Raw genomic sequence first — 25,714 nt, forward strand, 5'->3', positions numbered from 1 at the left:
ATAATGCTAGATACTAAAACCCTTAGTTTCACTTAGGTAAGTTGATGAAAGAGTGCGACAATTTCCCCGGCTTTCTAGGTTTGAATCCTTATAAAATTGACCCTAATTATCATCACTGGTCATTTGCCCGAAACCTAGGTTTCAGCAAAGTACAACAACACATCCCAAATCTGCATTACTTTGAACTTTTCTTCCAGCGTTAGGCTGACAGGATGTGGCATAACTAAAAGCCGTCTCACTCACACGCTAAAACCCTGTTTGCTTACCTGAATCACTAACTTTCTGACTTTGACCTTGCAGGCGACCCTGACCTTGTGAGACTGTTGGTGTACGATGCAATCCAGACTTACAACTACACCAAGATCTGGGAGGGGCAGAAGGACTACCTCGGACGGGGCAGGCTCAGACCAGGATCTAACATCAAGTGAGTAAAACAGACCTGGTTCTATCATTAAGTGAGTAGAAGAGACCTGGATCTAACATCAAGTGAGCAGAACAGACCTGGATCTAAAACCAAGTGAGTAGAACAGACCTGGATCTAACATTAACTGAGTGGAACAGACCTGGATCTAACATTAAGTGAGTAGAACAGACCTGGATCTAACATTAAGTGAGCAGAACAGACCTGGATCTAACATTAACTGAGTGGGACAGACCTGGATCTAACATTAAGTGAGCAGAACAGACCTGGATCTAACATTAACTGAGTGGAACAGACCTGGATCTAACATTAAGTGAGTAGAACAGACCTGGATCTAACATTAAGTGAGTAGAACAGATCTGGTTCTATCATTAAGTGAGTAGAACAGATCTGGTTCTATCATTAGGTGAGCAGAACAGACTTGGATCTATCATTAGGTGAGCAGAACAGACCTGAATCTAACACCAAGTGAGTTAAACAGGCCTGGATCTATCATTAGGTGAGCAGAACAGACATGTTTCTAACACCAAGTGGGTTAAACAGACCTGGATCTAGCATTAAATGAGTAGAACAGACCTGGTTCTTTCATTGAGTAGAAGAGACCTGGATCTAACACCAAGTGAGCAGAACAGGCCTGGTTCTGACGTCAAGTGAGTAAAACAGACCTGGAACTAACTTCATGTTAGTAGTGTATGCCTGATTCTGTCTTCAGGTGAGTTGAATGCAACTGGATCTAATATCAGGGGCATAATACAGATATGGATCTAATTGCTGACATGGATGTCTGTTGGAGTTGGAGATACATGATGACAGGGCAGACAATTTTGTTCATTTTCATGAACGGAAAATACCTAGTCCCTATGTTGCCTACAAAAATATGTTGTTTAGGCCAGACCAATTATATATTTCTTGTTTTAAGGATCTTATTTTTAATGGATATACAAACCAAAAGAGTTAACATGGAAACTCATGTGGGTTTTTGCTTTGACTGGTGATTTTTTAAATACAAATTTTCCCTCCTGCCTTTATGTTTTCTGAAGACAAAAATCCGCAAAACAAGAAATAAAATTGGTCTTGCCTTAGTTGTGTATCTGGTTCAAATGCAGCCTGTAAGCATGGGAAATATAGCCGTAAATACATGCAGCATATTCAGGGTGAACCATACATCCTTCAAAGTTCAGCTTAAACTTTACAGATGCTTATTGCAACATCATTTGAGCAGATTTCCTATTAAGCAAAGAATGATCTGGGGGAAAAGGAAATCTACACAGTGAGTGAAACGATGCAGACAATGATATTTTGGGACAGTTTCATGAAGACATCTGCGATATTTTGTTCTTTTTGTATTACCAATATTGTATTAACCCAATGACTAATGTCACGATAGTCAAAATCATTGTTGTGAAGGTGTATGAAGATATTTGTCGAGTGGAGGTATGGTGCAAACCATCGAACACATATATGACAACTTGAAAAAACATTTTAACCTATAATTTCAATTCACTTTTCCAGGAAGGATTACCGTTCATGCTATGGTATTGCAGACCAGAGAGAAATGAAAAAATGCTACACCAAAGTGCATGCAAAGTAAGTATGAAAATCACACACAGAATATCATTAAAAACTATCATGATGTGAATACTACTAATATTAATTCATTTATATAGCACCTAGTATCCATCTGACTAGTTGCTCACTGGATGCTATAATCAGAATCTGATTAATATTACCCCGGATAACCCAAGCTGCCTGTTAGGCGCTAGATGGTTACAGTCACATGACTTTATCCAACCAGGTACCCATTTTCTGCTGGGTGAACAGAGGCAATTTTGAACAAACTCACTTGCCTAAGGTGAGACCACATGTATCACATGTGCTTCGTTGTGGGGCAGGACTGAAGTCCTAGAAACTCTCAGGAGTCAAGCTGTCACACACGGTCACCCATCCAAGGACTGTACGAGCTCGACGTTGCTTAACTTCACCTGATTCATGACCTGAGCTCTACGCACAGGACCACACACCGCTACACATCCAAAATACTGATTACTTTAGCAGATAGTGTCGTATAGTAACTTGAAGTTTAAGCCAAGAAATTTATGGATGTCAACTTTGTGTCCATCACAATAAAGAAATTGACATCCATAAAATTCTTGGCTTTATGTGCATCAATTTAAACATCCAGCTGCCAAGAGGAGACAACTCCCATACACTTTGTTAATAAATGCTGTAGGGATGCCACACAAATCAGTGATGTATCAGGAGGTTTAACCACAGTAAAGGATGACTCTCATATAGGATGCAGATAATTTTTGTCAACTGAGGCCATAAATGCAGAATGGACTTTTGACTTGACAATAGTAAATAGCTGGTGATGGTATTTGTCTGTGGGATAAAGTAACTTGCCCCTAATTGCCATATGACCTTGACTTTCATACCTATTTTATGTCAAATGATTGTTTCAGATATGGAATTGACTTTATCTTCATTGGTACAAGTGTCGGGTTGACCCGCTTCATGCAGGTGGAAGAGGCGGAAAACTTAACAGAATTGTAAGTGGAACAATGCTTTAAAGTCAAGATGTCAACAAAACAGATGATACTAAGATGTCATTAAATAGAACAAGGTTTTATATGTCATTAAGTAGAACAATGCTGAGATGCTGTTAAGTAGAATATGTTTGGATGTCAATAAGTAGAAAAATTCTAAGATGTAATTTTTCAGAACTAGGTTGAGATTTTATTTGGTGCGACCCGTGAAGGTACGGGTTAGAATTGATCTTCAGTAACCCATGCTTGTCGTAAGAGGATTGGGTGGTCAGGCTCGCTGGCTTGGTTGACACATATAATGGGTTCCCAACTGCGCAGATTGATGCTCATGCTGTTGATCACTGTATTATCTGGCGCAGATTCGATTATTTACAGACTGCCGCCATATAGCTTGAATATTGCTGGGTGCAGCGGTTAAACTAAACTCACTCACTCACTCACTTTTATTAGGTGCAACAAGGTTGAAATGTTTAAAGTAGAACAATCCTCAGGTGTCATCAGGTAGAATATGCTCAGATGCTGTGAAGTAAAGCAATGTCATTTTGTGGACCAAGGTTGATATGTAATTAAGTAGAACAACACTGAGATGTCACTAAGTAGAACAACACTGAGATGTCATTAAGTAGAACAACACTGAGATGTCATTAAGTAGAACAACACTGAGATGTCATTAAGTAGAACAACATTAAGTAGAACAACACTGAGATGTCATTAAGTAGACTGACTGACTGAGTTTAGTTTTACGCCGCTTTTAGCAATATTCCAGCAATATCACGGCGGGGGACACCAGAAATGGGCTTAACACATTGTGCCCATGTGGGGAATCGAACTCTAAGTGGACGAGCCAACTTTAACCACTAGGAGATGTCATTAAGTAGAACAACACTGAGATGACTAAGTGGAACAACACTGAGATGTCATTAAGTAGAACAACACTGAGATGTCATTAAGTAGAACAACACTGAGATGTCATTAAGTAGAACAACACTGAGATGTAAGTAGAACTAAAGTGAGAACAACACTGAGAATGTCACTGAGATGTCACTAGAACAACACTGAGATGTCATTAAGTAGAACCACACTGAGATGTCACTAAGTGGAACAACACTGAGATGTCATTAAGTAGAACAACACTGAGATGTCATTAAGTAGAACAACACTGAGATGTCATTAAGTAGAACAACACTGAGATGTCATTAAGTAGAACAACACTGAGATGTCATTAAGTAGAACACTGAGATGTCACTAAGTAGAACAACACTGAGATGTCATTAAGTAGAACAACACTGAGATGTCATTAAGTAGAACAACACTAAGTGGAACAACACTGAGATGTCATTAAGTAGAACAACACTGAGATGTCATTAAGTAGAACAACACTGAGATGTCATTAAGTAGAACAACACTGAGATGTCAGAACAACACTGAGATGTCATTAAGTAGAACAACACTGAGATGTCACTAAGTAGAACAACACTGAGATGTCATTAAGTAGAACAACACTGAGATGTCATTAAGTAGAACAACACTGAGATGTCATTAAGTGAGATGTCACTAAGTAGAAACACTGAGATGTCATTAAGTAGAACACAACACTGAGATGTCATTTAGAACAACACTGAGATGTCATTTGGGAACAACACTGAGATGTCAGTGAACAACACTTTTAAGTCGTACAATGCTGATATTTTTTGTTTAATATTTCCAGTGATTTTGCTTCATCGAGTACAAAGACGATTGGGGAACCATACTACAAGCGAGCTGTCAGTGGCTGGCAAGATGGCTACAACTACACCTTTGCTCTCAGGAATTCAGGTAATTGGAGTTGGTGGTTGGTATGCTGACTTTGGGAGTGATTACAGTTCACAGTAGACAGAAGTCTGTAAGTAACTGAATCTGGGAAGACAAACCAGATGCTGATAGCATGACTAATAATTCAAGCCTATGAGCAACTGTGCCAGGATCACAATGACACATTGTCCAATCCTATAAAATTTCGCGGCTTCAATTTCGGACCTCTTCCTTTTCAGTATGAGTCAAGAGTTAATAAGAAAGCTCTGGCCATTCAATCGGATCCATCACACTTTTTAAATGAATGTTATGAACTTTTGCCTTCTGGCCGCCGTTTGAAAGTCATGTATTACAAAACTAATAGAACTTCAAAGTCATTTGTCTCATACAGTGTAAAACTTCTAAATCTTCCTCCAAAACTGTAATAGTGAAATCAATGATGTGGCACGAGTGATTATTATATGATGTACTTTGATTATGATTCATCATTATATTGTGATTAGCTTGACATTTGTGTACATCTATATACTTTAAACTATTTGTTGTTATATGCATTGTATTGGCTCTTTGAATACAAGACAAATTTCCCTTGTGGGACAATAAAGTTTATCTTATCTATCTCTCTCTTATCTCTGATCCTAGTTTAGTCTCTCTCAGATCAACTGAGATATAACGACATGATCAACAAGATGACATATTGTCATCATCCAATTTTTTTAAATTCCTTGTGCGATCAGCTGATTCACAATGATATGATCAGCAAGAGGATACCTTATGACTATCCAGTCCTTGTCAGATCAACTGAGAACAAGTGGCGGTGGGGTAGTCTAATGGTTAACATGTTTGTTCATCACACCAAAGACCCGTGTTCGATTCCTCACATGGATACAGTGTGTGAAGCCCATTTCTGGTGGCCCTGGTGATGTTGCTGGAATATTGCTTAAAGCGGCGTAAAACCAAATTCACTCACTCAACTGAAGACAATGCTATGATCGACAAATTGACATATTGTGACAATCCAATCCTAAGTTGTGTGAGGAAGATTTACCAACCGACACATTTATGAATTTATCTATTTCTTATTTTTGTTTTTGTGTAGGAATGTTTCCTATGCAGTCGACCACTGTGATCATGTCGTCGCCGGAGGTGTTGAAGCGCGGAGGAAAGGAAGCTGTTGCTGCTGTAGTAGGATTCCAGATGAAACATTATAAGTTCTTTGAGATGTTCCACAACATAACAACAGAGTGCCCATCTGGCAGCTGTGACTTCACATGTAATGACACAGAGGTAGGGACCTGATTACATCGGACAAAAGCCTTAGGAGACATTGTGTAAAATTTGCTGCAGTCAAACTGAGGAACATCCCCAACATCCCTGATCCAAACAGGAGCCATGAAGTTCATTTTCTTGGTGTCTGTTGTTCTGTTTCTGTTTGTAAATATGGATGGACAGATATGTATTAGTCAGTTGTTTAACTTGATGAAATAGAAATTATTGCTTGAATTTACATTTGATATTCAAAAAATTTCTTTGAAGAGGCAGATCCACCTGTTTACAGATCTTCATCCTCTGTAGAATCCAAATCTTGTTTCCAGGTTGTTTATTGATATGACATATTGTTTGTTGCCAGTATTTAAACTGCTACCTCCTAGACCACAGTGGCTTTGTAATGGCCTCCAATAACAAGGATGGAAATGATGTAAGTATAACGTTACATACATTCTGAAAAAGTATAAACCTATAGTGATGTCACTCTATTGTCTCGCCAGGTTCTCCTTTTACTTCGTAAATCTCTACAGGCAGTTTCGCAGGCATTCTCCAAGAAATCCTGGGGATTTTCTACAGAATTGCCTGCATCCTGGGGATTTTCTGGGGAATTGCCCGCAGCCCGTGGATTTTCTGAGGATTAGCCCTTGACTTTGAATTATTTTACTTGTTTTGACAATTGACATAACTTTGTCTTGCTATTACTGAATACGATCATAAAATATCGCATTATTGAAAACTTCTAATTTATTGTGCCGATGTCTGGTTTCACAGTCCCTGAACCTGCAACCCTTACTGCTAAGATTGCACTAGCTTGGCAGTTTTATCCACTAGGCTATGAAGGATCGCTGTGAAGAATGAGATTGTTTGTCAGTATGAACCATGTGTTCCTCACAAGACAGGTAGTACTAGCTTGGCAGTTTTATCCACGCAGGTTCACTGTGGTAGCGGGTGCAGAGCACATACATTCTGCATGCAAGGCAAGGTCTCGGCTGCCAGTCGCATCCCAGTTGATTTCAACAGTTAAAACCAAATATATAATTATATCTAAAATACATCTTAGGTCGGTTCATAAGTTGGATCTTAAGTAAGCTCTTGACCTCGGGAAATTGGGTCGGGTCTATCGGCCCTCCCAAATTTCCCTCTGCCACTGGCCTACATTTTCAAACTAAACCTCGCAATCAGTTTGATCCTTCACAAATAATTTACAAAATATTTCATTTAGAGAAAGAACATATTTTTGTGAGATATACAGCTGTGTAAAACTTTGATACCAAAGAATTTCAGTTGAAGCCAACAGTATCAACCAGATGTTACATAATGTTGAAGTGTATGGACTATGAAATCACAGAATTTATGTGAAATATCTGTAAATCATTTTGCAGACAAACAGTGATGGAAGAATCACATCACTATTGAATGGAATGAATTCATCATATAATAATGTTCATGTGTTTATTTTACAGACAGGAAAATTTTTCGGTATGGTGGACAACTCTTTATTGGAAGAATTAATACGAGAAAATATTTATAACATGTAAGTAGCCCATTAAATCTTGTTTATTTGTTTATGGTAATGTTGAGTCTGGTAATTGTGAGTCTTTTAGTGGTTATAGTTCCTCTAGCTTCATATGCGTGACACATCTTTCTAAAGTTTGTACGTTGTACATTGCTTGTATGAAGTTGTATTGCATGACCACATCTCACCTACACTGACTTGTTTTCAGAGCAAACATGACAGACTATCAAGGGATGTGTAAAGTGTATGCCAGTGATCAAGAGAGTGCCGCACCATTGTTAACTAATGTAAGTCAGTGATATAAGGAAACGCCAGATGTCATGTTAGTTTCAGACTTTATTATGACTGTCTAAGTAAAGGTCTTACACTGACTAGCTCAAATATGTCACTGACACTATAGGGCAGTCACTTGTCCCCTTGTCAACAATTTCCTCATGAGAAGCACATGGTTTCCACGAGGCAAGGTGTGTTTTTACATGTCACGCCCAGAAACTCTCTCTGGCGCATTTTGGCTCGCAAAACCTCCTGAACAGTCAGTTTATGTACATAGCAGAAGCATCTATCACAACCGTAATTTGAGTGTGTGAGTGTTGGTTCAAATTAAGTTGTGGAACAGTGAGAAAAATGATTAATCTTTCTATATGCAAGCAAAGCGAGCAAAGGTTGTCAATGTGCTTCCCTCGCTTCGGTTCGAAAAATTTTAATATAAAAATAAAATATTTCCACCATCAAAGGTAGACACCCATTTCCTCACAGGGTTGTGCTCTCAGATTTCAAACCTTATAATTTTTTTTTCATTTAATAATTACTCGTGTACAACATATTTAGTTGAACCTGTGTCTTCGGCGTGACGAGCGAACGGTTTAACCACCTTGCTACCCCACTGCCCCAGCTTTACATGAAAACTTAATCCCACTTAAAGGTGTTATCTGAAATAATGGAAATCTATCTTAGCTCAGACCAATTCTATTTCTTGTTTAACGGATCTGCCGCTTGTATTTTTTCAAGAATAAGAAAAAAATATATAAAAACTTCCCTGCTCAAAAAATATAATCCTAATGTTTTTACTGGTCAAAAATGTAAACTTACAAGAAAATTGTTTAGATTGTTTTTTGCCCCATATACACATCATAAATTGCCAACAGTAAAATACTTTTTAAAAGAAATATTGCTTTAACTGGTGATTTTTTAATATTTTTAATCCTTCCTGCCTTTTCTGGTTTTCTTAGGACAAAAATCCGTAAAACACAAAATAAAATTGGTCTGGCCTTAAAAATATGCTCATAACACCTTCTTTCATGTATCTGTCACCTCTAAACTGTGCATTGATTATTTCCTTTACCTTTCAGCCACTGTCAAAAATATTTGGTTGGTTATTGTGGACTATAGCAGAAATTGTTATGTAAGTATGTGTATGATACAGTGAATGAGTGAGTTTAGTTTTATACGCGCACTCGGCAATATTCCAGCTATATGGCAGCGGTCTGTGAATAATCCAGTCTGACCAGACAATCCAGTCATCGACAACATGAGCATCGATCTATGCAATTGGGAACCGATGACATATGTCAACCAAGTCAGCAAGCCTGACCCCCCGATCCCGTTAGTCGCCAGCATGGGTTACTGAAGATCAATTCTAACCATGATCTTCATGGGTGTGTAAGATACAGAGTCATGTTCATGGTTTTTAATGTCTGGCTGGTGAAAATATTGGCTAGAAAGAACAGAGAATATTGCAATTTAATAAAGACATTTTGATAAAAATGGTGCCAATGCAGTAATTTCCTGTTCTAAAATTCTTTCTGTTTTGATTGTCTAATATGTGAAATAAGAATCTAAAAGTACAATAACAATCAGGATGCTGCATTGCTATGTTAAGTGTCAAAGGCTCCTTGGTAAGATGGGGTTATGTTCTCATTTAAATCATTCAATATGGAACATGAGTATGGAACAAGTGTAAAATGCCACCTTTCATAAATCTCATTGCTGTAAGTAAAATTGGGCTGTCCTTTATACAAGAAAAAAGTAACTTTTGTAAAATGCCTCAGTTATTGCTTCAATGGCACATCTTCTATTACCGCTAATAAATTTGTTTCTGTTTCAGATTTTTGTCTGAGTGGAGTTTTTATAGTCTGTTGAATAGTGTAAATTATGTCAGAGGTATGTGGTATATGTATTAGCTTCAATTGTGGTCATTTTCTCAATTTAATTTGAAGTTTTGCAACAACATGATTCACCACTGTTTATGTAAAAATGGACAATGATCCCCCATTCATTCATATTACGAAAGGTTATTTTCTTTATTCGTATATACGCATTACTCTGTATTAAACCAAATATGATGTGATGTGGATGTTTGGTAATGATGTGAGTCAGGATGTTTGGTAGTGATGTGAGTCAGGATGTTTTAGTGATGTGAGTCTGGATGTTGGTAGTGATGTGAGTCAGGATGTTTGGTAGTGATGTGAGTCAGGATGTTTGGTAGTGATGTGAGTCAGGATGTTTGGTAGTGATGTGAGTCAGGATGTTTGGTAGTGATGTGAGTCAGAGTGTTTGGTAGTGATGTGAGTCAGAGTGTTTGGTAGTGATGTGAGTCAGGATGTTTGGTAGTGATGTGAGTCAGGATGTTGGTAGTGATGTGAGTCAGGATGTTTGGTAGTGATGTGAGTCAGAGTGTTTGGTAGTGATGTGAGTCAGGATGTTTGGTAGTGATCTGAGTCAGGATGTTTGGTAGTGATGTGAGTCAGGATGTTTGGTAGTGATGTGAGTCAGGATCTTTGATAGTGATGTGAGTCAGGATGTTTGGTAGTGATGTGATATTGGATGTTTGGTAGTGATGTGAGTCAGGATGTTTGGAAGTGATGTGAGTCAGGATGTTTGGTAGTGATGTGAGTCAGGATGTTTGGTAGTGATGTGAGTCAGGATGTTTGGTAGTGATGTGAGTCAGAGTGTTTGGTAGTGATGTGAGTCAGGGTGTTTGGTAGTGATGTGAGTCAGGATGTTTGGTAGTGATGTGAGTCAGGATGTTTGGTAGTGATGTGAGTCAGGATCTTTGATAGTGATGTGAGTCAGGATGTTTGGTAGTGATGTGAGTCAGGATGTTTGGTAGTGATGTGAGTCAGGATGTTTGGTAGTGATGTGAGTCAGGATGTTTGGTAGTGATGTGAGTCAGGATGTTTGGTAGTGATGTGAGGTGCATGTTCCTATAGAGGCTGGTGGGAATGTAATTATACATTTATAGAGACCTAACATTTTGATGGCTTCCATCTTGCAGGTGAGGACTTTGAAGATATGGAGGACATTGCAGACCCAGATTTCCAGTTCTACATGGGGTTGCTGGTCGGGTCAGAAACTCGGGAACGTGTAGAGATTGACTATGTTGTAGACTTCGAAGCATGTGACAAGACAGTCCGTCTTTATGCTCTCAATGTTACAACATTCCATAAACTTAACAGGAATGGTTTGACCAAGTCTATAACCAGCTGTGGATGTAGCCGAATGAGTCACAACCGGTGGGTACTTTATAACACAGGAGTATTTTGTCCTAGTGGTCCTCCCTCGTCCTACATTCAGTACCCTAATACTTTTATGTCTTAGGTATTGAAATTTAGCAGTATTGGTTTAATCTTATATAATTTTGAAATAACATTTTTGATTTAATTTGCTTTATATTTCAGCAAAAATTATATTTCCAATTACTGACAATACTAATAGACATATTTTTACTTTATCTTAACTATATATTTTTGTTTGCCAAGGACACATCATTTCATGGGCTAGACAAATAAAATTTAGAATAACTGCTTCTGGACCAAGGATGAGTAAGCTGTAGGTTCTCACATAAACATGATGAAAGTCATGGACTTCATCTTAGGATGAAGATATTTGCATCTTTAGCATTGGACAGGCATGCTGCATTGGTATAGCTTAGAAGTATATCACACTTTGCATTTCAATCTAAGTATCTTAGAATTAGTTTTAAAGAGGAAATGGAATATTACTTAAAGTGTTGGCATGTAACTTAATATGCATTATGTGAAAAAATACATTTTATTATGAATGCATGATGTATGGGAATGTTTACATAGATATTTTTTAATTCCTTTATACATTTCAATATTGCTCATTAGTAAGTATATATGGGAATACTAAACAATGCCATGTTTTGTATATTTGGTTTTGTTAATCGTCAACAAAAGCTGCATCCTGGTGATATTAAGATTGGGGGCAGTGGGGTAGCCTAGTGGTTAAAGCGTTTGCTCATCATACTGAACACCTGGGATCGATTCCCCACATTGGTAAAATGTGTGAAGCTCATTTTTGGTGTCCTCAGCCCTGCTGTTGCTGGAATATTGCTAACAGCGGCATGAAACTCACTCACTGATATGAAGATTGAGCATTGGTGTAGAATGACACCGAGATGGGTTTCATGCTGAGCTAGTTTTGGCCACTTTTATGTCTACTGAAATCATGTGGCTGAAATAATGCTGAATTTATTATGAAACCTCTCTTATTCTCTCAACACAACCTTCTTACCTGAATCATTGCCATTAAATCAACACATGGGTACACCTTGTGAACCTGAAACAGCTCATGGAATAATTGCTGTGTAAAACATTGTTGGTTGGATCATTGATAATTATGGAACATGTTGGATCGATTATTGATAGTACATGGGTAGTGTTATGAGGGTGAGATAGTACTTGTGGCTGGTAATGTTGCTTGGGTGAGATAGTACTTTCAGTCAGTGAATATTATTACTATGGTGAAATAGTTTTTCTGGTCAGTAATAATATTACGGTGAGATTCTATGTTGGTTCTTGAGTAAAATCACTACTTGATTGGTAAGTATCATTACTAGAGTAAAATTACTAGGGTGTGTAGTCAGGGATAATCATTACTAGGGTGAGATAATACTGGTAGTCAGGGATAATCATTACTAGGGTGAGATAATACTGGTAGTCAGGGATAATGAGATAATCTGGTAGTCAGGGATAATCATTACTAGGGTGAGATAATACTGGTAGTCAGGGATAATCATTACTAGGGTGAGATAATACTGGTAGTCAGGGATAATCATTACTAGGGTGAGATAATACTGGTAGTCAGGGATAATCATTACTAGGGTGAGATAATACTGGTAGTCAGGGATAATCATTACTTAGGTGAGATAATCTGGTAGTCAGGGATAACTAGGGTGAGATAATACTGGTAGTCAGGGATAATCATTACTAGATAATACTGGTGAGATAATACTAGGGTGAGATAGTCAGGATAATCATTACTAGGGTGAGTGAGATAATACTGGGTAGGGTCAGGATAATCATTACTAGGGTGAGATAATACTGGTAGTCAGGGATAATCATTACTAGGGTGAGATAATACTGGTAGTCAGGGATAATCATTACTAGGGTGAGATAATACTGGTAGTCAGGGATAATCATTACTAGGGTGAGATAATACTGGTAGTCAGGATAATCATTACTAGGGTGAGATAATACTGGTAGTCAGGGATAATCATTACTAGGGTGAGATAATACTGGTAGTCAGGGATAATCATTACTACTGGGTGAGATAATACTAGGGTGGTAGTCAGGGATAATCATTACTAGGGTGAGATAATACTGGTAGTCAGGGATAATCATTACTTGGGTGAGATAATACTGGTAGTCAGGGATAATCATTACTAGGGTGAGATAATACTGGTAGTCAGGGATAATCATTACTAGGGTGAGATAATACTGGTAGTCAGGGTAGACTTAGGGTGAGATAATACTGGTAGTCAGGGATAATCATTACTAGGGTGAGATAATACTGGTAGTCAGGGATAATCATTACTAGGGTGAGATAATACTGGTAGTCAGGGATAATCATTACTAGGGTGAGATAATACTGGTAGTCAGGGATAATCATTACTAGGGTGAGATAATACTGGTAGTCAGGATAATCATTACTGAGATAATACTGGTAGTCAGGGATAATCATTACTAGGGTAGAGGATAATCATTACTAGGGTGAGATAATACTGGTAGTCAGGGATAATACTAGGGTGAGATAATACTGGTAGTCAGGGATAATCATTACTAGGGTGAGATAATACTGGTAGTCAGGGATAATCATTACTAGGGTGAGATAATACTGGTAGTCAGGGATAATCATTACTAGGGTGAGATAATACTGGTAGTCAGGGATAATCATGAGATAATACTGGTAGTCAGGGTACTAGGGTGAGATAATACTGGTAGAGGATAATACTGGTAGATAATACTCAGGATAATCATTGGTAGGGTGAGATAATACTGGTAGTCAGGGATAATCATTGGTAGGGTGAGATAATACTGGTAGTCAGGGATCATTACTAGGGTGAGATAATACTGGTAGTCAGGGATAATCATTATCAGGTGAGATATATAAGAATGATAATCATTGGTTGGGTGGAATAGTACTTGCAAGGTGTAATTAGGATTATGAGATATTTGTTCTGATCTGACAGTATTATAACAATGGTTATTTGTGGTTGGTGACAATCATCAGTAGGGTTTAATGTAACAACCTAGTACTACTTATAATGAGTGTAAGTACGTACAGTGAAATAGTGCTTGTCTTCATTTAGTATCATTACTTGTGTTCAGTGACCATAAACACAAAGGTGAGATTGGTGAATATTATTACTGTGGCAAGTGAACAATATTGGGGATCAGCAAGGCTGAATATATATTCTATGGGTGAGTACTTGTTATTGCAAGGTGAGTGAGTGAGTGAGTAATGTTGTGGTGCTTGAGGGCATTATCTACTAGGGAGAGTTAATATTTTCACTCTTAGAGAAGCACTCTTTTCATCTGTTTTGAAAGTTGCAGTCTAGTAAAAATGTATACAGATTTGTACTTGGTCTCTATGGGAAGGAATATGAGCCCATTCAGATTAAGAAACGACCATTTTATTTATTCACCCAAGTAGTAGTAACATATAGCCCCTCACAGACTTAACTGGATCTGGTACAGGCAAGGAGGCCTGGTTTATCACAATAGAATCAATACCCAGTATGCTATTGCTTGAATCAAGAATCAAACAGATTAGACTAGATGATAAGACTTGGTTGATCATTTGTCATCATGCCTTGATGGCTTGGGCCGGTGCTCATAATATTGACCACTGGTTTGTCTTGCCAGACTTGACTTTGTACAGTTGGCCTTGATAGTTTGGTGGCATATAACACAAACTAGAAAACACATTAGCTGGTGAAATAGTACTTGTGGTGACCATTTCTATGAATGAATGGAAAGCAACATGACTGTGTTGAGGTGACTAAAGTCAAGATGCCACTTGACTTACATAACATGATTGCTCGATAAGATGGAAATAGTAACTTAGATGTACGTTTGACAACTTTTATGAAAACTCTTGATTTTTATTCATTAGTTTTTTCAATTTTAATGATTTCCTCGATACGTCCATACTTTGCTCTTTGACAATTTTTAAGTGGACCCGTTGCCAATCATTTGGAAAAACTTACGCCCAATCCCCACCCACCACCACCACCATCCATATTACCTGAATATACATACATGTATATATCTTTTTCCTCACCATTAAAATTTAGGGGGGTATATGGGCGGAAGTCTTATGTGCGGTGTTGAATGAGTTAAAATTGAACAAATAAATCTTTGGCGGTATACCGTTATGTCATAAATGTATCTTGATATGTAATTGTTACAATTTCATATTGCGGTTTACCGGTAATACCGTGCAGCCCTAATTAGGACACACTCTGTTGTTGTGAGTTAAAATGTGATAAGGACACACACTGTTGTTGTGAGTTAAAATGTGGTAAGGACACACACTGTTGTTGTGAGTGAAAATATGATTAAGACACACACTCTGAAAATGTGTTGACACTCGATGAGTTGAGAAAATGTGATAAGGACACACTCTGTTGTTGTGAGTGAAAATGTGATTAAGGACACACTCTGTTGTTGTGAGTGAAAATGTGATAAGGACACACAGTATTGGTGTGAGTGTAAAATGTGATAAGAACACACTGTTGTTGTGAGTGAAAATGTGATAAGGACACACAGTATTGAGTGTGAAAATATGATAAGGACACACTCTGTTGTTGTGAGTGAAAATGTGTGATTTGGACACACACTGTTGTTGTGAGTGAAAATGTGATAAGGACACACAGTATTATTGTGAGAGATAAATCATGATGAGAACACACACTGATCAAAACATGAGTCAAATACTTTTTATATGATGAAATCAAATTTTAAAACCCATCCTGTCCAATCATGAATGTCATGATTCCGCAATTTGTTTGTCGAATGACGAAACTGACTTTGAATGTGTCTGCGAAATGGCCTTATGATAAAATATGATACACACTCTTTTCTGCAGTTGTAGTCTCGAGGAAACTCTAAAATGCCGGAGATATTGTTTGGCATTAGATAAGTAGATAACCCATGACATGGTCATATCACAGGAGATTTAAGTTAGACGGAAACTTTGTTTTCACAATTTATTGTTTCATTTCTATCATTCATCTTAGATTGTGAAAAACATTTGCAGAGTGTTACATTATAATTTTGTATTTTTAAACCTATTGTCAAAAATATGCCCAAATACTTTTGAGTGTTTAGATATAAGAAAATCTCATATTTAAGATACCAAATTTTCTTTTAAAATATCAAAGTATGTATTTTACTTTAGAAATTGAATTTCTCAATGGATGCTTTTTGTATCTTCAACCTTCAAAGATTAATTTGTTCCATCATGCTTATTTCGTGTGATATGTACAATGTCATGTGACCCCACATCCATTCTGCATGTGAGTGTGCTGCAATTGTTTCTGATTAGCTCTCGTAGCCCTGTTTAGTTCATCCTGCAGTGGACATAGAAAGCCAGGCATGACATGGCAGACATCTTGGAAGAAATTTGCAACGCTTCTACAACTTCCTATTCTTGTTTTTTGTCCAAAAACCTGCAAATTCATCATCGGTTTACCTATACGTTTGTATGTTTTTTAATACAGTATTACTATTTGGTATGGTATCATTAATATCACAATTTTGAAATATTTGTTTGCATTTGGATGATGTTTGGTATCCTTCCTTAACTACTGACTTTGATCTGATTTTCTTTGATTGACAAAAATCATGTACAACAGCTTGACTTCTCTGTAACCTGTTAGTTTCTGATAGTTTGTTTTCTTAACACATTATTGTAAAAACATCCATCTCCTCCTTTTTCCCCAGAATGAATTTTGGTGATGAAATTCTACTTTTGGTTGAAATCTGATTATAAATATTTTTCATACTTTTAAAATATAAATCTATAACAAATCTATTTAATAACTTGACCATGGTTGTGTGATTAAATAGATCACGATTTGTTTATTTCATTGACCAATATGTCGTCTGAAAATGTTTGAGGTGAAATTGATTAAAAAACATATATTATGCACATATGTTCTTATAAAATAGAACAGTTACCATATATTAGAATAAAAATGTATGCTTTTTACAAGAATCATTTTTTTCAGCAGCTTGATGAATATTTTATGCAAAATAATGCTATAAAATATTATCTCTGAATGTTCTCGAAAGTAAACTTTATGAAGTTTTCATTAAAGTTAACAATAAAAATATTCACTTTTTTTTTATATGACAGATGTTAAATGTTTTAGCTTAGATTCATATCATCACTTCATCTACTTTAATATTCAGTATTTATATTTTTTTAATGATACTTACTACTCAAAGAAGAAGAGAGACCTCAGTTTATGAATATGACAGTGGTTGATCTGTCATATTATACTACTCAAAAGTTAAAGAACATCCGATTTTTCCACATAGCAAATGTTAATCTGATATTTCATGGCAGATTAACAGAAGTGGTATGAAAAAAAGCGGGTGTTGTCTAACTTTTTTTTAGTAGTATACTTTGTGGGGTACTTTTGTTTAACAGAGTGTAGAAGTGTTGCAATGCTCGATCCAGTTTGTCTTTCCCCATGTGCCGACGATCACTGCAGATAATAGCACACTGACAACTGATTTTTCACAAATTTTAAACATCATACATACTATTATCCTAGCTACCACACATATTTACTGTTCTTTAGCAAATCAATGCAACTTTCATACTATCTTCCTCAATACCTTTGGTACTTAAAACGTAACTGTACCATTGCACTAATGCAGAATGGCAGCATTTTGTGCTACTTTCCCTGTGACTAGTTTTGTAAATTGGACATTACAGTTTTCTATATATTTGGAAACAGCGGTAAGTATATACATGGCTGCCATTTCGGTCGTGATATGTTTACACCTCACTGTTTAAGCTTGGACTTAACTTTGTAAGATCTGGATGTGATGTTCTATTCATGTTTCTGTCTTACATTTTGCATCAGCTCAGAACTAGTTGTGAAGATAACTCAACTGAAAAAAGTCATGGCAGACATACAGTTCCACCTTCATGGTCAACTGGATCATTAAATATTCGATATCTTTTATCATATTATTTAATCATTAAGAAATCTAAGCTGAAGTGTTTGCAAAAAGAATTACTGTAAAAGAGTCAGTCATGGAAATAATAATTTAGACACTGGTTCTGCAATCTTTAGACCATTAATGTTCAAGTAATGATTTTAGAGCGTGACAGTTAGAACTTATCCAGTAGCAATATTTTTGTTGCAAGGTGATTTAATAGTGGTTTTGTTGAAGTAGTCATTGTCAATATGTTCATCATAAAGACAAACAAATCCAACACTGAGATCTTTGTAGCTGCTGCCATTTTTTAATAATTTGCATGGACATGCATGGTACTGCTTTCTGATGTTTAAGTTTTCAGTTCTTAAATATGCTGTAAAATGATTTTAAATTTTAGGAATGATTTTTTTTCTCAGTGATTGAATAGCATTGTTGACGAGCATGAACCCTTGAATTCTAATCATTTTAGGAATTTTTGTACAATATTTAAAAAAAATAAAGCATATTTGTTGGAAAGTAGTATATTGAGGTTTGTTAATTGTATTATTTTGGTTGAAATTGAACCATTGTTCTTGGAACTATTCATTGGCTCAACCAACTGACAATCACTGTGTTCTACATTTGTTCGCGCAATATAGTGCAATGGTATACTTGTGTTATGTAGAATAGACAACAACAAAAAACAAAAAAAAGCAGGAAATTTCAAACCAGGAGTAATACAGTATATATGAAAACCAGCACTCAGCATAAACACTGTTTTTTGGAATAGCTAGTGAATGAATGCCTCAGATGTATTCATGATATAGATGTGTTTTCATAGACAGTGGTAGGAAGATGTCTACAGTAGATTATTCATGCTAGGGCATTTACATTTTAAAAGATACTGGACATAGACATTTTCAATACATTTGTCCCCATAATGATATTAAGAATATTTACCTAAAAAGACCTTTTTATGGTGTAAAGGACTTTTAGACAGGAAAATGGGAATGACATGTTATCAGAGTTATCTCCCTTTGAAGAATTTGGCGGCCATGTTTCCAGACATATTTGATCAAAGATTAGCTAAAATACATTTTATTTTTCAAAAATAATATCCAAAGTTTGTTATTGTGAATGTAAAGTAATGTCCAGGATCTTTTAAAATGTGTGCTTGTTTTGTAGATGAAAAACTACTCAGCCAAATTTTCAACTTTTACTCACCAAAAATTCACTTTATGCACATTTGAAATGTTCCTTTTTTTACAGCATGGGCATAATATTAGTGTCATAGCTAGTTGTGGTTGATTATTATTCATAGCATTGACACTCATATGGATAAATGGAACATTTTCACTAACTTGTGAGATTCAGAACATAAAAATATTTTCAGAATTTTCATAACCTGTAAAAATTAGCATCTTGTCCTTGATGATGATAAAGAGTATACATGTGACTTTTATTTAAGGCTCTTAAAAGCTGGAAAGGCGAAAGGATTGAAACTTTGTCATCACATTTATTTGTGAAAATATTCCATAATATTTATTTCATTTCTGTTTTTATTTCAGCACTGCTACAACAGACACTCATAGAATAGACGTTCAAATTGCATAGAATGTTACTTAATAGAAATTTTATCATTTAATCAAATAAAAAAAATTGAAGAAAAAAAGTATCTGTCAGTAAATAAAAAATATTCCTTTTCTGTTGTAAGCAAATTTTGAACATACGTTTTGCATTTTGACATTGAAAAGAATTGACATGAAGTAGCCCCATGTTGGGTTATAATTTGTTTATTTCAAATTTAAACATAATTTAATTATTTTCAAGTATATGAAACCTGCATGTCTTGGTAAGATATTTGTTATCTAGTTAGCTTCAGCATACTCAAGTCGTAGTCATTACTAACAGTATGCATGGTGCAATGGTTCAAAACTAACTCTGGTACATCATCATGGAATAATCAGCCATTAGTTCTTAGCAGGTATTGTGGACGGGATGAAAAACTTAGCAGTGTGAGTATGTTGGGGCCTATGATGCTAACAGTCTGTGTTTGTTTCTCCACGAATCGAATGTCACAGGACGTACATCGTGCGCTGGATCCGAGACACGAACATGATCCTGGTGGTGGCAGCAGCCAACTGCAATTGTGGAGAAGGAGATGAGACCTCCATCACACCAGTGAAGATTCATTATATCCTTTGTTGTGTAGTCTTGTGGGAATAACTGGTCCCTGTACATCCCTAGGTCCCTATACCTTCCCACAGCTGTTGAAGAGCAGACTAAGAGTGTAGGGTGGTCCAAATAGGTCCCTTTCTTTGTGCTTGTTGAAGAGCAGACTAAAGAGTGCTGGGTGGTCCAAATAGGTCCCTTACTTTGTGCTTGTTGAAGAGCAGACAAAAGAGTGCTGGGTGGTCCAAATAGGCCCCTTACTTTGTGCTTGTTGAAGAGCATACTAAAGAGTGTAGGGTGGTCCAAATAGGCCCCTTACTTTGTGGTTGTTGAAGAGCAGACTAAAGAGTGCTGGGTGGTCCAAATAGGTCCCTTACTTTGTGCTTGTTGAAGAGCATACTAAAGAGTGTTGGGTGGTCCAAATAGGCCCCTTACTTTGTGCTTGTTGAAGAGCATACTAAAGAGTGCTGGGTGGTCCAAATAGGCCCCTTACTTTTGCTTGTTGAAGAGCATACTAAAAAGTGTTGGGTGGTCCAAATAGGCCCCTTACTTTGTGCTTGTTGAAGAGCAGACTAAAGAGTGCTGGGTGGTCCAAATAGGCCCCTTACTTTGTGCTTGTTGAAGAGCATACTAAAGAGGGTAGGGTGGTCAAAATAGGCCCTTTACTTTTTGCTTGTTGAAGAGCAGACAAAGGAGTAAGGTGGTCCAAATATCCCAATAGTTGATGTTTATTGACAAGCAGACTAAAGTTGACTGCATGGTCTGAATACTCCTAGTACATCACCTAGTTGAAGAGCAGACTAAGAGACGACTGTTGGGTCATCAGAGTATGTGACTGAAGTTGTCCTGCTGAAGATGTGGGTTTAATTTTGTGATAATGGTACCATAGGTCAAGCCAGTGTATTATGTCATTAGCTGCAAGAATCCTTAAAGCATACTCACTGATGCAGCACATACCAGTATAATAATAAATACAGACAAATCATCTCATTGTAAGTATACAGGCTCAGCTACTGTTTCCCTTAACACTGATCACATACAGAAGAGGAAAAGTGCAAGCGTGTATCCAAGCTGTCACATCCGCCCAGAAAGACAAGATGTTATGACTCAACAATAGAGGTAAGTTAATTCTACACGCAGAACTGATTTCTTGTGTTAATAAATAAGACTGACTTTGAAGTGAAGAATGGGATCGGGTGGTCAGGCTTGCTGACTTGGTTGACACATGTCATCGGTTCCCAATTGTGCAGATCGATGGTCATGTTGTTGATCACTGAATTGTCTGGTCCAGACTCGATTATTTACAGACCACCGCCATATAGCTGGAATATTGCTGAGAGTGCGGCGTAAAACTAAACTCCCTCCGTTGAAGTGAACAGGGCAAAACACCTGATGAACAACACATATGAATTTGTGAACAGCAATTCAAGTTTGGTTTTAGAACTATTTCATAACTCACATCTGAAAAAAACCCCACTGAATTTCTTTGTTTGGCAAAGCTTGAAAATCTTGCCTTGCTGTAGTTTATTTCCCGACTGAGTTAAAATTATACATGTCATGTCAGTAACATCTCATTTTATTCAGGAGTATCCATAGTGCTGCCTTGTTTCTTCACATGATGAAGTTATTAAGATAAAGTTTCTTGTCATACCTATCTTACCCATCAAATATTCTTGTTCTTGAATCAACATCCCATCAGAATGATCCTTTTGAACAAGAGTTTGGAAAGGACTTACAGATATGGTTATCTAAAGGAGCTTGATAAGTCACAATATCTTTCCAGTAAAGGAGCTTCTTGAGCATGCTCTTGAAGAAAGGTTTGGCGAAGACCTCCATGAAACGTTGTCCTTGTTATGTTTACCTAAAAGAGCTTGATTGGTCTCAATATCTTTCAGTAGAGAAGCTTGGTGGGAAAGCTCCTGCAGAAATGTTTGGCAAGGACCTCCATTAAAGGTTATTAATAACCTTGATATGTTTACCTAAAGGAGCCTGATAGACCTCAATATCTTCAAGTAAAGGAGCTTGATGAGAAAGCTCTTAAAGAAATGTTTGACAAGTTTAACCTTGATATGCTTACCTAAAGGCTAAAGGAGCCTGATACACGTCAATATCTTTCAGGAAAGCTTGCTATCTTTCAGAAACACATCACTTGTCAGACTACTGTCTGTTAGACATGAACCTTTCATAAGATGGGCAGCCTACTGTTAACATAGTGTGTCTTTCAAATGTGACTAAGGCAGCAGACAGGTTCACAGAATACATTGCTAGTCTATGATGATAAGTACCTCTCATCATCTCAAGAGATATTGATTCTATTTGCAGGAGGGTAACACCTGTGGAGCACGGAGGTATCGGGTATCATCACTACTTCTGGCACTGCTGCTTTTAAAAAGTTTTCTGTCTTAGCAAAGGAAAAAAAGAGCAAGAAGTTAGCCAGGCGCCATCTTGGATACACGAATACTTGATAATGGCTCAAACAAGAGAGAGATCCCACAAGAGTATGGCCATGGAGTACGAGCCGCTTCCATCCCTTTTGAGTCCTTGTCAACACATTCCAAACGTGATGGAGTTTCATCACAACAGATCCGTGTCTGGGCATCCATGGACAATGTTGCTTGAACATTTTCAGGATTGCTGAGGATCAACAAGTGTTTTTGAAGTGATATTGTAGCCAGTTCCTCAAGTGTCAAGATGTGTCAACTTCTGAGATGATTTGATGTAGCCATCTGTTGCTTATGCTTGGTTCATCAAAAGAATCAAAGTGTGATGCTTGCATTTCATAATTGAAAATTTTGAAACAAATATTTTTTAACTATGCCTGTCAAGATGACTGTCTTATCAAATCAAGCAGCATAAATCTCCAAAGATCATCTGTTTTAGTTCCTAGATACAGACTGCGTGTTTGCTTAACTACATCCACAACATTCATGAAGTGTGTGGGGGTTATCTCCTATGTGGATGCATCACAATGTCAGGGCCATTCCTGATGCCAAGGTCTTGTCCCAAAAGTGGATATTACACATTGCTGTATTTGTGTGCAAGGAAAAGCAACATTTTGGCAGGATGTGTTCAACACTGCTGACCAGGAGCTTATAAAAGTCAGATTTTGTCAAACAATTGGCCTTCCATAATGTACATACTGTAAAGTCGTTGTTTTTATTCACTGAGCCTTAATGAGGTGACGATTTCTGTGAGGACGTTAATAGTAGGGATCATGCACCTGTAGAATGTTCGAATGAAATGTTATCCCTTCTTAGTGAGGAAGATGTTTGGGACAGTCACTGACGGTATAGGTGTATGGTTGAAGGAGCCTGTTGCTAGGTTACCGAGGAAGTGGATGCATTGATTCTTTGCCTGATTCATCGATAAAGGCCTTGACTAATTTGTAGATAAATGACAGAGGGCTTGGATGCATTGACCCATTGTTTTATTCATCAGTGAAGGTTTCGGATGGATCAGCCTGTTGCTACATTCATGAAAGAAGGCCTGGATAATATCAGCTTGTTGCTAGACTCATCAATGAAAGCTTGGATGGATCAACCTTTTGCTGGATTCATAGGAAATATCTTGAATGCATTGACCTGCTGCTAGATTCATTGACAAAAGCTTGGGTGGATCAACTTGTTTCTAGATCCATCAAAAGAAAACATTGATGTATCGACATGTGGCTAGATTCAACGATCATGGTTTGGAAGGATCCACCTGTTGCTTTATTCATCAATGTAAGCTAGGATGATTTGACCTGTTGCTAGATTCATCAAGGGAATCGTGTCATTGGATTAGTCTTTGCCAGGTCCATCAGGGAAGGCTTGGATGGACCCAACGGTTACTAGATTCATTGGGATTCAAGTCTCAGATGCACTGACCCATTGCTTGACTTAAAGGGAAAGTCCGGGATTGAGAAGGTCTTCAGGGAAGGCTTTGTTGTATCAGACTGCTGGTAGATTCATCAGGAAAGGCCTTGATGGATCAATCTGTTGCTAGAGTCATCAAAGAAGGCCTGAATGTATTGCTATCATTGCTAACTTCACTAATGAAGGCTTGGATAGATGAACCTGCTACTGAATTCATCAGAGAAAGTGTGGATGGACTGACTTGTGGCTACATTCGTGGTGAAGGCTTTGATGGGTCCACCTGTTGCTCTATTAATTGATAAAGGCTTGGATGGATTAACCTGTTGTTAGATTCATCACAGAAGACATGAATGCACTGATCTGTTGCCAGATTCATCAAGGATGGTTTGGATGGATCAGTCTGTTGTTAAGCTGATCAGGGTATACTTATGTTGATCAATCAGTTCGTAGATACATTGGCGAAAGCTTTGATGGATGAACCTGTTGCTGGACACATCAAGGATTGCTTGGATTCACCAAGTGGAAGGCAGACTGAAATCAGAGGACATAGATGAAACATATGTCATAAAGCCTAACTGATATTTTCACCAAATGGAAAATGGAGTAGAAAGAAAGAAAATTTGAAGAGATAAACTAGTGCTTTGAAAACATGGAGTATCTAGTGAGAAGAAAGAAATTTCACAGGGAAAAGCATATGTTTTGAACAAGTGGAGAATGGAAAGGGCACCATGACAATAATGTCGGCCATGTTGATGAAAGACTTGCATATTACTGTCTTGTATTCTGATTGAAAACCATTGAACATCTAGAGGCAGAAACTGAAGAAATGTAGTTTGAAAAGTGTAAAAAAAAGTTTGAAAAGATAAATTGGCCTCCGAGCATGTTTAGTGTCAGGGTCCCATATGGTGCAAAAGCAAATTAGTTCTGTTATGATTGTCCAGCTGTTCAAAGACGTGAGTAGATATACTGAATGATAATTTATAATCAATGTGACAGCTCTGCCAACCCCAGACTGATGTCAGCATGTGGAGGACATAGTAACAAGTAATGGACAAACATGAAGTATTGTGAAAGATTGCTGGAGGTGAGATGAACCATCAAGCCTTATTCTAGTTCTAGGTCTGCTAATATATGATGGCACACAGATGTTTGTATTGATTCCTGGCAGGTTGCTGATGTGGATCAGTGACTCTGAATCAAGACTATGTGAGTTATGAGGTCTGAGGTCTGTCATGTGGAGGTGCAAGCAGCTTGTGATGAGTCCTCGCAGATTGCTGGAATGTAAGATGGATCCAGTCTGATGTGAGATACGGGGTCTGAGGTCTGTCATGTAGAGGTGCAAGCAGCTTGTGATGAGTCCTCGCAGATTACTGAAACGTAAGATGGATCCAGTCCAATGTGAGTTACGAGGTCTGAGGTCTGTCATGTAGAGGTGCAAGAGGTGCAAGCAGTTTGTGATGAGTCCTGTGAGTTAGACTGCTGAAACGTAAGATGGATCCAGTCCAGATGTGAGTTGATGAGGGGTCTCAGCTCTGTCATGTAGAGGTGCAAGCAGCTTGTGATGAGTCCTCGCAGATTGCTGGAATGTAAGATGGATCCAGTCTGATGTGAGATAATGGGTCTGAGGTCTGTCATGTAGGGTCTGATGAGTCTGTCATGTAGATGGATGCAAGCAGTCTTTG

At 37.5% G+C, this 25,714-nt stretch overlaps 1 protein-coding gene across 1 annotated transcript in view; it reads left to right on the top strand.

Annotated features, from left to right (window-relative positions):
- Positions 1-25,381, top strand: part of LOC124287824 (voltage-dependent calcium channel subunit alpha-2/delta-3-like) — a 315,010-nt gene extending 289,629 nt beyond the window's left edge. The window contains exons 23-37 of the mRNA XM_046724285.1: positions 301-424; positions 1,934-2,008; positions 2,884-2,970; positions 4,676-4,782; positions 5,858-6,045; positions 6,389-6,457; positions 7,491-7,561; positions 7,752-7,830; positions 8,893-8,945; positions 9,648-9,703; positions 10,818-11,055; positions 17,798-17,821; positions 20,088-20,200; positions 21,215-21,297; positions 22,501-25,381. Of these exons, the coding sequence (XP_046580241.1) occupies positions 301-424; positions 1,934-2,008; positions 2,884-2,970; positions 4,676-4,782; positions 5,858-6,045; positions 6,389-6,457; positions 7,491-7,561; positions 7,752-7,830; positions 8,893-8,945; positions 9,648-9,703; positions 10,818-11,055; positions 17,798-17,821; positions 20,088-20,200; positions 21,215-21,297; positions 22,501-22,584 (1,451 nt within the window). The 3' untranslated portion in view covers positions 22,585-25,381. The remainder of the gene's footprint in view (positions 1-300; positions 425-1,933; positions 2,009-2,883; positions 2,971-4,675; positions 4,783-5,857; positions 6,046-6,388; positions 6,458-7,490; positions 7,562-7,751; positions 7,831-8,892; positions 8,946-9,647; positions 9,704-10,817; positions 11,056-17,797; positions 17,822-20,087; positions 20,201-21,214; positions 21,298-22,500) is intronic.
- Positions 25,382-25,714: the final 333 nt, after the last annotated feature.

The sequence above is a fragment of the Haliotis rubra genome, unplaced genomic scaffold (assembly GCF_003918875.1).
Source record: "Haliotis rubra isolate DU_JTF1 unplaced genomic scaffold, ASM391887v1 Scf406, whole genome shotgun sequence".
Taxonomy (NCBI): Eukaryota; Metazoa; Mollusca; class Gastropoda; order Lepetellida; family Haliotidae; genus Haliotis; species Haliotis rubra.